General features: G+C 41.8%; 1 protein-coding gene across 2 annotated transcripts in view; it reads left to right on the top strand.

Moving 5' to 3' along the window:
* Window positions 1-7,178: 7,178 nt before the first annotated feature.
* The window catches only part of NUP54 (nucleoporin 54), a 29,935-nt gene continuing 21,727 nt past the window's right edge, over window positions 7,179-15,386 (top strand). The window contains exons 1-4 of one of the 2 annotated variants that reach the window (XM_077750483.1): window positions 7,179-7,413; window positions 8,067-8,228; window positions 11,048-11,131; window positions 11,225-11,371. In XM_077750483.1, coding sequence (XP_077606609.1) covers window positions 7,347-7,413; window positions 8,067-8,228; window positions 11,048-11,131; window positions 11,225-11,371 — 460 coding nt within the window. In that variant the 5' untranslated portion in view covers window positions 7,179-7,346. The remainder of the gene's footprint in view (window positions 7,414-8,066; window positions 8,229-11,047; window positions 11,132-11,224; window positions 11,372-15,386) is intronic. The other variant, XM_077750478.1, reaches the window with a different exon arrangement.

Here is a 15,386-nt window from a genome sequence, read left to right as displayed (position 1 = left end):
TCCTTTTTTTGTTGTCATTGTTTTTAATTTCAGAGAGAGAGAGAGTGGGAGAGAGGGTCAGAAGGAGAGAGAGAATCCTGAGCAGGCTCCACTTTTAGCACAGAGCTTGATGCAGGGCTTGATCCCATGACCCAAGTCAGAATCCAGAGCCAGATGCTCAATTGACTGAGCCACTCATGTGCCCCTGGGGTTTCATTTGAAAGATGCTCTTTGCCCTCTTGACAAATGCAGGCCTGAGTCTCCCTTCTTGGGCCACTTGTGATTTCTGTTCAGCTGTGGTGGACAGTTCTTTTTTTTTTTTAATTTTTTTTAATGTTTTATTAATTTCTAGGAGAGAGAGAGAGAGACAGCGTGAGCAGGGGAGGGTCAGAGAGAGAGGGAGTCACAGACTGAAACAGGCTCCAGGCTCTGAGCTGGCAGTCAGCACAGAGCCCGACGCGGGGCTCGAACCCACGAACCGCAAGATCATGACCTAAGCAAAAGTCGGACGCTTAACCGACTAAGCCACCCAGGCGCCCCTGTGGTGGACAGTTCTATGCAGCCTGACAAGTCGCACTTGAAGGGAGTCCCACACTGTGCTCCTCTGCCCCAGGGCTTTCTCCAGAGCTCTGGAAGCCCCTCAAGAGCTCTGGGGGGTTAATAGGCCCAGGTATTGACCTTCAACTAAAGGGAGTAGAAGTCAGCTGATATATACTCCAATCAGAGGGACAGTTCTCAGGCTCATTCTAGGTGGTTCCCTAACTAGGATTGCTCACAGTACAAACTCCTTCCCATTATCCTTTCTTCTTTCCCTGTGTCACTGTCTCCATCCTCTTAACTGCTGCTTCCTCCCAAATAACCCACTTGTGCAAACATTCTTACTCAGGCCTACTCTCAGGTAAACACACACTAAATGCATACCAGTCTACCCAGAAGGGCCCAGCAGGGCCAGAGAGCTATGGGAGAGATCCTGGACCTTTGTTTCTATAGACATTTGTCCCAAAATGATTAGCCCCCCCAAATAGACTACCTTTAAAACCTTTCCCATCCCAGTAATATTGCATCTTATTTCTGGACTCAGAGCAAATCCAGATCAGCCATCACATAGCTAGCTCAGTGTTACAAATGTCATTATGTATTGAGGACGCTTGATCCCTAGCATATGTGCTTTCAAGGAATCCCAAATCTAAAACAGTATGGAGGGGACAATAAACTATTTGTAATATATATATATATATATATATATATAAAATAAAAAAAATAAAACAGTATGGAGGCTTCCTTAAAAAATTAGAAATAGAACTACCCTACCACCCAGCAATTGCACTACTGGTATTTATCCAAAGGATACAGGAGTGCTGATTTGAAGGACACACACACCCCAGTGTTTATAGCAGTACTATCAACGGTAGCCAAGGTATGGAAAGAGCCCAGATGCCCATCAACTGATGAATGGATAAAGAAGACGTGGTATATATATGCAAAGGAGTATTACTCGGCAATCCAAAAGAATGAAATCTTGCCATTTGCAACAACGTGGATGTAACTAGAGTGTGTTATGCTAAGTGAAATAAGTCAGTCAGAGAAAGATCACTATCCTATGATTTTACTCATATGTGGAATTTAAGAAACAGTGAACATAAGGAAAGGGAAGCAAAAATAAGATAAAAACAGAGAGGGAGGCAGACTATAAGAGATTCTTAAATACAGAGAACAAACTGAGGGTGCTGGAGGGGAGGTAGTTGGAGGGACAGGCTAAATGGGTGATGGGCATTGAGGAGGACACTTGTTGGGATGAGCACTGGGTGTTATATGAAAGTGATGAATCACTGAATTCTATTCCTGAAAACATTATTACACTACATGTTAACTAACTTGGATTTAAATTTTTTAAAAAAAGGAATCACAAATATGCTCTTAGCTGGCTTATGTCATTAGGGGAGCTCCGTGTGTCTATTTCTGCTTGCTCAATGGCATATAGAGACATCTGGAACTCTGTAAGCTACCAAGCCTAATTATTTCAAATCAAGGAGTAAGAGAGAGATCCGGAAAGTATATTTAAAAGAATACTAATAAGGGGTGACATGTACTACCAGGTTTATTAATAACGTGTGGTATAGGTGAGTCGTAGACAACACAAGAAACATGGGTACATATTTATTACAAGATGAAGGCCCCATTTCCAAAAACTATAGTCTTTCATTTATTCAACTAATGTATTTTTTTAAAAATTTTTTAATGTTTTTTATTTATTTCTAGGAGAGAGAGAGACAGCATGAGCAGGGGAGGGTCAGAGAGAGAGGGAGTCACAGACTCTGAAAGAGGCTCCAGGCTCTGAGCTGGCAGTCAGCACAGAGCCCGACGCGGGGCTCGAACCCACGAACCGCGAGATCATGACCTGAGTGAAAGTCGGACGCTTAACCAACTAAGCCACCCGGGTGCCCCTAATGTATTTATTTTTTAACCTTTAATGAGGTATAATTTTCATGCCACAAAATTTTAAATGTATAACACAATGGTTTTTAGTATATTTACTGAGTCATGTAGTTTTAGAACATGATTACCTCACTAAAATCCCTCATTCGGGTTTACAGTTAATCTCCCTTCCCACCTCCAGCCCTAGGCAACCGCTAACCTACATTCTGTCCCTATAGACCTGCCTTTCTGGGCATCGCATAGAAGTAAAAGTGGGGCACATGGGTGGCTCAATCAGTTAAATGTCTGACTCTTGATTTCAGCTCAGGTCATGACCTCATGGTCCATGAGACTGAGCCCCAGGTTGGGCTCTGCACTGGGATTTTGTGGAGGCTTCTTGGGATTCCCTCTCTCTCTCACTCTCTCTCTCTCTCTCTTTTCCAGCCACCACCCCCCACCCCAGCCCATGTACTTGTGCACTCTCACTCTCAATATAAATAACATTTGGAAAAAAAAAAGAATCATAAAATGTGTGGTCTTTAAGGCCTGGCTTCTTTATACGCTCAGTCAGTTATGTCTGACTCTTGATTTTGGCTCAGGTCATGATTCCAGGATCGTGGGATTGGCCCTGCTCTGCTCAGTGAGAAGCCTCTCTCTCTCAGCCCCTCTCCCCCATTCGTGCTCTTCTCTCTAAAATAAAATAATAAAATAACATAAAATAATAAAATAAAATAAATAATGTATTCAACCAATTTTATTGGGCAGCCATTTTATGCCAGGCACTGTGACCTAGGCTACTGGTAATCACAAGGATACATATAGATCTTAGGGTCCAGTGGGGGGGAAAAGCAACCAAATAATTATAAATGTAAAATTTCAACTAAGTTTCATGATGCTCCGGAACATGGCTTAACAGTTGAAGGAAGGTTTCCCCAAGGAAGTAACATCTGACTGAGACTAAAGAATAGGTGTTAATTAGGCAAAGGAAGCATTTTAGCATTTCAGACAGAGGAAGGAGGTCATGGAAGGAAGGAACATGTTTACAAATGCCTGAGAAGATGTTTGCTCAGAGTTCAGAGAAGGAAGAACAGTGGGAGATAAGGTCGGAGAGAAAGGCGGGGGCCAGATCAACTTGGGTCTTATTAAGACATGTAAAAAATTCTGGTTTATTTTAAAGACCAACAGGAAGCCACTGTTGTATTGTAAGTTGGATTGAGGGGGCAGGTTTGTTTAGAAAGACCTATTCTGGCTGCAGGGTGAACAACTTGGAAGAGTCGATGTGGATGCAGGGAGGTTAGTTAGGAGGTCGTGTGTTAGGTGGGTCCTTTGGGGTCTCCACTGGCATGCAAGATGGATATCGTCTGGATGTTGTGCACAAGCCTCCAGGGTGAATTCCACAAAGCTGCATAGCCAGGGTTAAGTAATGGGCTTTACTGGGGGAAATAAAAACGTATAGGGCCGGGACAGCAAGAAAAAAGGCAGACTCTCCATCCTTCTGTCATCCCATGGAGAGGAAAGCCAAGGGTCAGAGTATGATTTGGTCTCACTAAGGAGCCCCTATCTGCTTGCTAGTCCTCTTTTAATGCGGCAAGCGTGAAGAAGCAGTCTTGTCGATGGGGGAATGTACCCCATAACCAAGCCGCTGAGCAACAGGCAGCTTGGATTTGGGGTGAATGCTTTATAGAAATTGTCTGGGAATGCCAGCTGCCCATGGTATGTCACCATCTCCACTGCTAGGGAAAGAAGACACTGGTTCCATGGGATCCGAGTGTGGGTGCAGCCCCTTTCCCCAGGAGAAGGGGGGAAATCCTCGCCACAGCCAGCCTGTTCTCCAGGCAACCCAGAGGGAGGTCATAGTCTAACGGCCCTGCTCACCGCACTGCAGGGGCTATGCGGTGTCTAGGGAGAGGCTGGCAAACGTTTTCTGTAAAGGGCCAAATGGTTTTGGCTTTGCAAGCCTCTCTTGTCCCAACCACTCAATTCTACTCTTGTATCATAAAAGCAGTCATAGGCAACATGTAAACAAATGGATGTGTCTGTGTGCCAGTAAAACTGTACTTATGGGGCACCTGGGTGGCTCAGTTGGCTGAGTGTCCATCTCTTGATTTTGGCTCAGGTCATGATCCCAGGGTCATGGGATCCAGTCCTGTGTTAGGGTCCACGCTGAGCATGGAGCCTGCTTGGGATTCTCTCTCTCTCTCTCTCTCTCTCTCTCTCTCCTTCTGCCAATCTCCCCCCTTTGTGTGATTTCTCTCTCTCTAAAAAAAACAAAAAACAAAAAACAATACGTCCCCCAAACTGTATTTACACAAAAAGTTGACAATGCGCAATGTGGCCATATTTGCTAATTCTTAGTCTAGGCAAAAGATTATGGTAATTTGAATCAGGGAGATGGCAGTGGAGACAAAGTATTTTAGAAATGTTTAAAAATAAAATATGTAGGGGTGCCTGGGAGGCTCAGTTGGTTAAGCATCTGACTTTGCCTCAGGTGATATCTCACAGTCCAAGGGTTCAAGCCCCGTGTTGGGCTCTGTGCTGCCAGCTCAGCGCCTGGAGCCTGCTTCAGATTGTGTGTCTCCCTCTCTCTTTCTATCCCTCCCTTGCTCATGATCTGTCTCAAAAATAAAATAAACATTAAAAAAAAATTTTAATAAAATATGTAGAGCTTGGAGAATATGGGAAAGGCAAGGACCAGGGACATGTCAAGGAACTCATTCATCCATCCTATAGTATTAAATAAGGTCTGTGGGGGTGGGGAAAGACACTGCTAGCAGTGGGAATACAACCAGTAAAAACAAAAAAAACAAAGCTCCCTGCCCTCATTTAGCTTATATTAACTGGGAGAAGCAATAAATAGGTGGTGGTAATTACTAAGATATTTAAGTAGTCATAGTGACAGGAGTTGAATGTATTTTAGAAAGGGTGGTCAGGGAAGGCTTCTTATGAAAGAAATATTCACCCATTGTTTTTCATCCCCGATCCTTCTCTCCGTCCTCCATTACTTCTGTGATTTCACTCTGCTGGTTCTCCTAGCTCTCTGGCCAAGCTCTCTCAGGCTCCTTTGAGGGCTGTTTGCTCTCTTTTCTTTTTTATGTTTGTTTATTTTGAAAGAGAGAGAGAGCAAAAGCAGGGAGGGACACAGAGAGAGGAAGAGAGAGAATCCCAAGCCAGCTCTGTGCTGTCATCACCGAGCCAGATGTGGGGGTGGATCTCACAACCGTGTGATGATGACCTGAGCTGCAATGGAAAGTCAGACGCTGAACCGACTGAGTCACCCAGGCGCCCTGCTCGAGTCTTGATCCTGTGCTCAGCTGCAACCTCCTCTCACTTGACGCTCTTCCTGGCAATTCCAGCAACTCCCTGACTTCAATCACAACCTAAACACAGGTCTCCGTTCAACCTCAGCCGCACACACCAAACACCTGCTGGAGGTTCTCGGCCAGACTGTCCTCAAATCCAGAAAGTTAAGAAAGGAATTCATTTTTTCTTGTCTCTGTTCCACGACCGCCATCATAATCTGCCCGGTTGTACACGCCAGAAATTAGGGACTCTTGCTAGACTCCTCCTGTCCCTTCCCTCCGCACCCCATCAGTCCTCCAGCCCATCTGCTCCTGTCTCCCTTCCTGCTTATCAGTCCTCTCACCGGGACACGTGCCAGTATCAGCAAGATTTAATTTTTTGAATAGCTAATACATTTACATTTTCAAAAAGCAAAAAAGGGCTTTCTAGTGAAAAGTCGTCTTCCACCCATCTCTCAGACCCCTAGTTCATCTTCCCAGAGGCAACTAATGAAACCCCCTTTACATATATATAGCTTTCTAGGAATATTTTATACAAAACTGTATATATTCTAATCTGTATATATTTTAATCCTTTGTCACCTAAATTGTAGCATAGCACAGATAGTGTTCTGTTTTTCATGTAACTAACCTTTCAGATCTTTCTTTTCAGTACATAAAAGAGCTTTACTGTTCCCATTTCATGTCTGAATAGCATTTCTTTGTATAAATGCAACTATTTAAGCAAACCTGTTGGTTTCCAGTCACTTGTTAGTATACACAATGATGTAACCAACAACTTTGTATTCCATAACTTTTCCTGATCATTTATAAGATAAATTCTTAGAAGCAGCATTGCTACGTCCAAGGATTTGTAATTTTGATAGACACAATGGCTTATTACTGTTTTTTCTTTTTATTAGTTATACAAGCATATGGATTTCAGAATCAAATAATTCTATAAGGCTTGTTATTTAAAAAGAAAAGCCCTAAACAGACATCATTCTCAAAGCTACCTCTGTTGGGGTTTTTTTGGTTGTTGGTTTGTTTTTAATTTACCCCCATGACAAGGTAACAAGCTGCTTAGTGAATTTTCATGAGTTTTAGCATTATTCATTGACCCTCCACCACGGAGATTTGGCCTATTTAGTACTCATTACACAATGGCATTCATCCTCACGCACACCGTTTTTTGTTGTTGTTTTTTTAAAATATTTATTTCTGAGAGACAGTGTCCGGCACGCCTGCGGGCAGGGAACGGGTAGAGTGGAGTACAGAGGCCCCGAATCGGTCCCTGCGCAGCTAGCGGACAGCCCAGTGCGGAGCCCGAACTCACGACCCCATCCGCGTGTTAACACACGCTTTTCCCAAAGGCCCTCCCTACCAGTCTTTTCCGCTTTCAGGCGCCAAGCAGCCGCTAATTTACCACCACTTCCTCTCGGTTGTGACGCCCGACGCCACGTGAGGCCACCAAGCGCCCGGAAGCTGGAGGGCGTGGGGGGGGCGCTCCCCCTCCAATCCCCGCCCCCCGGCGCCTTTCCTGCGCTCCGGCCTCTTAGGCTAGGCCAGAAAGGAGGCGGGACTCCGTTTTCCGAGAGCAGTTTCCCGCCGGACTAAAAAGCCGAGTGCACCTAGTGTCGCGGGAGCAGAGCCTTGGTCCCCTGCTCCCGCGACATGGCCTTCAACTTTGGGGCTCCCTCGGGCACCTCTGGCACCGCTGCAGCCACCGCGGCCCCCGCGGGTAAGTGATCCTTGCGGACCTTCTCCCGGGGTGGAAGGGAGGCCTCTGGTCCCCCCCCTCGATCCGGGACTCCAGTTTGGCCATCCTGGGGTCTCCTGGCCACTTGGAGACTTTAGGTGGCCCGGAAAAGGGCGGGCGGCGGCAGAGCGAGCCCAGGCGGCTCCTGAGGAGGCCGCTATGGAACTTGAGGCCCAGCCTGTGGCCCCCACGCTGTGCGTGGGTTCCTGAAGTGCCCTATCCTCCTAGGGTTCGCTTCCCGCCGCCGACGAACCAGACTCGGAGAGACTGGAGGGCGGCTCCTCTTTCCAGTTGCCGGAGACCCGCCCTGCCCTCCCCACCTCAGCCTCCCAGCCCCGCGGGAGCCCTTGCTCGCCTCCCGCTGCTGGGCTCGGTGAGGTTAGGGCTAGGGGAGCCTGGGAAGCCGCCCTGCGGCTCCCTCGGTCCTGGCCCCTTTGGTCCTTGCTGCGGGACTTCGCTCGCCTGTCCCCACCTCCTCCGCGTTCTTAACTTGCTTGGAGCTAAGTCAAGGTTTGTCTTTGTTCACGTCTGTGAAACCTGCTGACTTCTAATCCTTCTCTTGCTTTCTTTTCTTTTTCTTCTTTCCCCTCCCCCCTTTTAAAATTTTGTTTGTTTTTTGCCTACACGCCTATCAGGATTTGGTGGGCTTGAGACTGCCAACTCCACCGCCAGTGGGTTTAATTTTGGGGGTTTCGGATTAACTGCTAATCCTGCAGTGAACTTTAATATTGGGAATTTCGGTGTTTCTACTACCTCGGCGACTCCGTTCAATTTTGGTAACAGTCTGGCAAGTGCAGGTAGATATGCGGGTCGTATGTGTAACGAATGCTGGGAGCTGGAGTCCAAGAATGTTTTGTGGTTCCTAGTTTGGGAAAGAACAGCGGTTGTCTCATGAACAGAAATTCACTTTCTAGCGTCGAATCAAAAACATTTGTATCTAGTTTCGACTGTCTTAAAAGATTTGGTTTTAGGAAGTCTTGCAAGTTATAATGTTCCTTTTTTAAGCTTGCATTTAATTGAACAGAATTTACCTTCCGAGTGATGAGAATTTGGAATGGATTATTATTTTGAGTAGATTATGTTTTCCAAATTACTACATATCTCTTCCAAAATACAAGCTCAGCAGTCAGGCCCCTTTCTTTGGAATTCTTGGACTCCTGCAGTCATTTTTTTTTTTTTTTTCATTTTTTCCTGCATCTTTCATTGGAATTTCATTTAATTGTCGTCGTGTTTCCCAAGAGAAACAAGTCTTATACGAACAGCAGTAACTTGCCTTGTTTTTTTATGGTGTGTAAGAATAATACTGTATTTCTTTGGTCAACTCAGCAAGTTAGGATACAGTTCTGTAAGATTTGTAATTATGGAAAGAGCCCCCGACTTTTTAGTGGGTTTTTTTGAGAAGTGATCAGAGCAATTTATTGTCAAATAGCATTGAGTTCAAGTAGGTAGGCTAGACATCTTTGGATTCAAAAAGATAATTATGAAGATTTTTTTAGTGTCTCTGTGGATTGAAGCTCTTTGGAAATGTGCAAAACACAAACTATAATGTGTGTATGTGTATATAAATTTAAAATAGGTTTATTGTATTTTACATACAGTCACCCTATAGAAAAGTCTTGTTCCTCTGCTGCTCGTATATGAATTTCTTGTTCATATTCTCTTACATTATGCCACTTAATGCCCATGCCAATTATATGCATTTAGTAAACATTATTATTACTTATTTCCCTAAAATTTACGTGGGAAGTGTGTGTGTTTGTTCAGTATTTGTTAGTACAGTGCAAATATTGCCTTGGCATCTGATTTAAAACGTTTTGAAGAATACTTGAAACCTTGAATTCCAAAGATAAAATAACCCATTATTAAATGATCATGTATCATTGCCACTTGGTATGTTTACTTCTCCCTGTGTGCTTAAAATTGGCACTGGGTAAAACAGCAATATTATTTTGAAGTTTGTGTTTCTGAACAAAGCCACTCACCTTGTAATTCAACAACAGTAAATAAATTTGTTGGTATTTGCTTGATTTCATGTTCATTTGGAGTTACCACTGTTAAGTGTTGAGTTGTGATAATAACTGTATTTTAACTACTTTATATACATTCATTAACTGAATCTTCAGAGAAGGGATAGAAACGCTTATTTTGTTTGTATCTCTGCAGATCCACTATTACTAATAAACATTTTTGGTATTATAAGACATAAGATACTAATATTTTCATTATGTAGCCAATCCAGAATATATCATAGTTTTTCTGTGGAAGTGAAGAATAATGAAAAAGATTGAGAACAGTTTGCTGTACGTTAGGTGATTTTTATCAAAATGTTTATAGTTTGCAGTACTGCAGTAGAACCTACCTGGTTATGGCTGCAACCTGCAGCCTATTCGAGTCATTTTCCAAATCAAAATTATATGAGGAATATCAAAGGGTTGGGTTTTTTCCTTCTATCTTTTATATAACATAAGTCTCTGTCTCTTACACTATACATATATGAGATTAATAATTAGAATTCCAGAAAACCTGTGGCATAACTCCAAGATCACTAATAGTTAAAACAGTTTTCTTAAAAGTGTTTTTGGGACCACCTTGGTTATCAGGAAAAGACTGACAATAAGGAAAAAACACACATAAAACAGTTGCAGCTTGTCTGTATTCCATTCCATCCATATGTCAGGTTACATACATATGGTTAAGATTAGTTACATCTCTGAAATCTACAAATGAAATTTGTAGATCTGTCCGTTTCCGAGCTGGTCCAGAGAGCTGTGCTAGCTCTGCTCCCCTTCCATACCTCTGCCTTCCGTTTGTGTTTTTCCCCCTTAGCTCGTCCTTCAAGAAACACATTCTTCTTGTAGGGAGGTCAGTATGTTTCCTTTGGAAAGTTGCTAAATGTTCATGAAGACTAAGTAGAAATATAAGCTAAAATAGAACCGAAGTTAATTCACCAAAGCCAAAGTTTCAAACTGGCGCTGCTGTCTGCCAATGTGATCTGTTTAGCACACTACTTTAAAAATATTTGAATTAGTTTCCAATCAGTCAATCACTAAGGGTCTAAAATTCTGTAAATTTCATGGAGAAAATGTAGATCTTCTGTTTCTTTTGGGAAAAATGGGAATAAACAACTTTACTAACATTCTCCTGTAGCAGTAATCTGTTCAAATTTAGAAACTGCTTCCACTTTTAAAAACTGTTTACATTATACAGTTCTACCAGTCAGTAAACACCTGGTCTATTTCACTTATTAATGTTACAGCCTGAATTTTATAGACATTTGAATTTGCAACTCCAGCTCTAAAAGTGTACACAGTCATTTTAGAGTTTGCTTATAGGCTTAACATGTTTTCTCTGCTATGACTTAAGGGTATGTATTGCATTGTGCTATTATTGTTTTAAGTACTTAGTCACTTCCTGCAACATTTGACTTAGTAGTAGTAGTAGTAGTAGTAGTAGTAGTAGTAGTAGTATAGTTTTTTAAAAATTGAAGTTAAAAGTAGAGAAAGGAAAAATTAGATCAGTGTATTTTGTCTCTATATGTGGGAATGAATAATTTGAAAAAGAAATGATTTAGTTATGTAAAAGATTCTTTCTGTTTTATTTATCCTTTTTTAATTAGTTGGGTTTGGAGGATTTGGGACAACATCTACAACAGCTGGTTCTGCATTCAGCTTCTCTGCTCCAGCTAACACAGGAACTACTGGTAAGAGGACATCTTAAGCCGTTTGTAGAAATGAATGAACTAGAGGTCGGTTTTTGTGGTTAACTTAATGCAATTTAAATTTTTCCTTCAAAGGACTCTTCGGTGGTACTCAGACCAAAGGGTTTGGATTTGGTACTGGTTTCGGTACAACAACTGGAAGTAGTACTGGTTTAGGTACTGGTTTGGGAACTGGACTGGGATTTGGAGGATTTAATACACAGCAGCAGCAACAGCAAACTAGTAAGTATGAGGGGCCTTTGTCTTCACATTTAAAACTGTAAGCTATAGCTGACATTGAATGCACTGTTCAAGACACTTTAATGATGTCTTTTTTTTTTTTTGAAGATTTATCAGTATGTTCCACAAGATTCCAAAAGCTACTTCTCATGTTAATATATGATAATAGCAACTGGGGAGAAGACTCATGGGCAGGATGAGGACTATAAAGCTTCTGTGTTTAGTGACATTCCATTTAAATTTCTCTCGCGGTTGCTAAAAGTAACACAGAAAACTGCGTAAAAGTACAGCTTAATGAATTGTATAGAAGGTGAACACCCTTGTAAACAGTACCTACATTGGGAGGTGACCCCTGGGCAACACTTGAGAAGCCCTGTACGTTGCCCTCCCAGTCAGTCACTTCCCAGTCAGAGCAGCTGTAGTTCTGTCTTTCATGGTGATCTGTTCCTTACTTTTCTTTATTTATAGTGTTGTCATGTAAGTGTGTAACAGTAGTTTAGTTTTATTTGTCTTAAACCTTTGTAAGTTCTCCTGTTAGCCCTCTTTCCCCTCCTCCCCCCAATTTGTTAAATAAGACCATTTTTTTTGGTAGAGTTTTTCAAGTCCGGACTCTACTGGATTGCATTCCTGTGGTAGAGTTTAACATATTTTGTTTTCTGTGTTTCTTGTAAAGTGGGTTGTACCTAGGCACTTACTTACGTTGATAGTTGTTTTTTTGTTTGGTTTTAAGACTACTTTAAAGATAGTGTTGTAAAGATAGTGTTGTATTTTTTAATGTTTGTTTGTTTTGAGAGACAGAGATGGTAAGGGGTGGGGGGACGGCCAGAGAGATATAGAGAATCCCAAGCCGACTTTGCACTGTCAGTGCAGAGCCTGATGTGGGGCTCAATCCCACAACTATGAGATCTTGACCTGAGCGAAAACCAGCAGTCGAATGCTTAACCCACTGAGCCTGAACCCAGGCGCTCTGATAGTTTTGTGTGTTCTTTATCAAGAGGTATATAATGTCAGTTGTCTCTTTTTCTCATTATATAAGCAGCAGCCATTGGCGATTGTTACGTAGATCTATTAATTCATTAGGGGTTGCAAAATGGTATTTATTCCAACCCTGTGATTCCTTTTTCCATGTATTTGTACTTTAATAAAGAGAAACTTCATCTACTATTTGGTTCATTCTTTACCATGTTTATTATTAGTTTTCAAAATAAAGAGCTGGTGCCCAATCATTCTCTAAAGGAAACCAATTAATATTTTTATAATGTTAAGAACTTAAATATTTCAACTACCTGTATTTGGTACTTTTTAATCTGTTGCAGTTATTATCCTTATTGATGCTTAAATGTTACATCTTTGGCCAAAGATGCACGCCTCTTTAGGCTGGTTCCCAAGTCCTTTGACACAATGTAGAATTAGTCTTATTTATTTTTAAGCTTTTAAAGTTTTATTTTAAAGTTTTAAGTTTTATTTTGAGACAGAGAGAGAGGTGGGGAGAGGCAGAGAGAAGGAGAGAGAGCAAGAATCTCAAGCAGGCTCTGCACTCAGCACAGAGACCAGTGTGGGACCTGAACCCATGAACCATGATACCATGACCCGAGCCAAAATCAAATTGGACACTTAACTAAGCCACCCAGGTGCCCCTAGAATTAGTCTTTGATAGCTTCCTTGCTATCTGGTATGGCAGTGTATTCCAGGGTTACCTTGTGTGGGTTGATTAATTCTCATGAGAATCCTATGAAATAATACTCGTGTTGTCTCCATTTATAGGTGAGGAGAGATTGTGATTTTCCATGTACCTCCCAGGAAGTAGTATAGAAACACGAATTCGAGTTCTTTGACTTCCTGTGTAATGTTCTTTTCACTTTTCCAGTCTTCTGCCTCAAAATCACTTTTGCTGCATTTTTCTTAAGTACCTTGATTGATTGGCTAAAAGTCATCCTAACTTATCCTAAAGTTCCTCAAGATTAGTAGTTTATTTAACATAAATTTCAAGAATTGTCTAGCCAGTAGGATGAAGATAATAATAGTCTCAGAGTTCTTTCTAGTATTCTAATCATTCCTCTTCTATTTTCCTGCAAAAATGCAAAGTTTGTTGGAAATCCAAGTACTTTAGAAGAAAGGGAAAGTGAAATTTTTTCTTTGTTCCTTGAAATAAAGTCTCTCCAGCTATTACGGTAGTTACACTTGCTTTTTAGGGAAATTGGGAAGTTGGATTTGTTGTTATTCATTTGCATAATGAAAGGGGTTTATTCAGTTACGCAGCAGCCACTTATTGACTGCATATTTATATGTCAGGCATTGGGTATATAAGGTTGAAAGCCATAGTCCCTGCTTATAGTCTATAGTGAGATAGAATAACAAATAATTAGAATAATAAACACCAAATTATAAAAATACATATATACTTGAAAGCACTATGCAATACAGAGGAAGAGCTGAATCCTGAAAGAATTAGTTGAATAAAGTCAGGATATTCCATGTAGAGGGGATAACTGACAGAAGCATCAGTGTATGGCATAGCATAATGAATTTGGGACCTGCTGCTGTAAGGAGTTTGAGTTTAATCTGCAAAGATTATGGAGCTGTTGCCTTACTTTTCAAATCCCTGCTTGTATGAGGTGCTTGCTATCTAGCTGTTCCATCTGTGATTTGTTTAATCTCTGTTATTTGCTGACTTCCTGGACAGCCCCTCTTACTCAATGAAAATTTTGGCAGCTGGCTGTCTGTTTTGCTTTGCTTTTCAACTTCTCTCTATTTGGGTTATTTAAACATCACATGGCTTTATACTGGGATAACCGTGCCATCTACCTTTTATTCCAAAGACCTCTTCCATTTCACTTAAACCACAATTTTTATCCTGGACCTTGGCAACATCTGAAAATATTCAAAATCACTAACGTGAACATCCCTCAACCTATTGTTCTTTTAGCCTGCCTTTTTAACTACTTCCCGTGTAGCTGTTCCTAGACCTCATTAGGACTTTTATTTTAGACCAGTGACGTTTTCATTTAGACCATTTTCTGTTCTTCCATCAGCTTCTTGTCTGTACTCTCTAATTAGCTAAGATTCCATGGCCTTCCATTTCAGTCGGTGGTTGTCAGTATGCTCAACTTCCCTGTCATTGCATTCTGTGCCCGAGGGGGGAAAAAATCCAAGCTGGTGTAAGCCCAACTGTGCATCTAGATACTGCTTGAGAAAATGACACAATACAAAAGATTGAATGAACAGTACCTCTAAGTTCTTTTTTTTTTTTTTTTTTAGTGTTTATTTTTGAGAGAGAGAGAGAGCGCGCACACACGTAAGCAGGGGAGGGGCAGAGAGAGAGGGAAACAGAATCTGAAAGCATGCTCGAGGCTCTCTAAGCTGTCAGCACAGAGCCTGACATGGGGCTTGAACTCACAAGCTGTGAGATCATGACCTGAGCTAAAGTTGGATGCTTAACTGACTGAGCCACCCAGGGGCCCCAGTACCTCTAAATTCTTAATCACTGACCTAAGTTGGGGCCTCAACATTGCCTGGTAATTCTGCAAAGTTTCTATTTTTTTTATGTTTATTTATTTTGAGAGACTGGGAGAGAGAGGGTGCACACAGGCAAGTGGGGAAAAGCCTAAGAGAGAGAATCCCAAACAGGCTTTGCAGTGACAGCACAGAGCCCAGCACGGAGCTCATCTCACAAAATGTGAGATCATGACCTGAGCCAAAATCCAGAGTCCAACATTACTCAACTGAGCCACCCAGGCGCCCCAGATTGCTGAAGTATTTTAAAGCAAATCTCAACACATCCCTTCAGTGTTACTTTACTCTACTTCTCTCTTTAAAAACATGGGCATTGTTCCACCTCGGTGTTAATAATTCCTTGGTGTCTAATCAAACTTCCCTGTATGTTTCATTAAAGTTTTTTCAGCTGGTTTACTCAAATCATGATCCAAACAAGGTCCCCACAGTTATTTTCTTGTGTCTCAAGTTTGTTTTCAGTATAGAGTATTCCCCTGCTCCTTCCCCCCCACCCTTTATGAATTGT

The sequence above is a fragment of the Crocuta crocuta genome, unplaced genomic scaffold (genome assembly GCF_008692635.1).
Source record: "Crocuta crocuta isolate KB4526 unplaced genomic scaffold, BGI_CrCroc_1.0 scaffold1, whole genome shotgun sequence".
In the NCBI taxonomy this organism is placed as follows: Eukaryota; Metazoa; Chordata; class Mammalia; order Carnivora; family Hyaenidae; genus Crocuta; species Crocuta crocuta.
The sequence above is the reverse complement of the archived record's forward strand: the minus strand, read 5'-3'. Positions and strand labels throughout refer to the sequence as shown.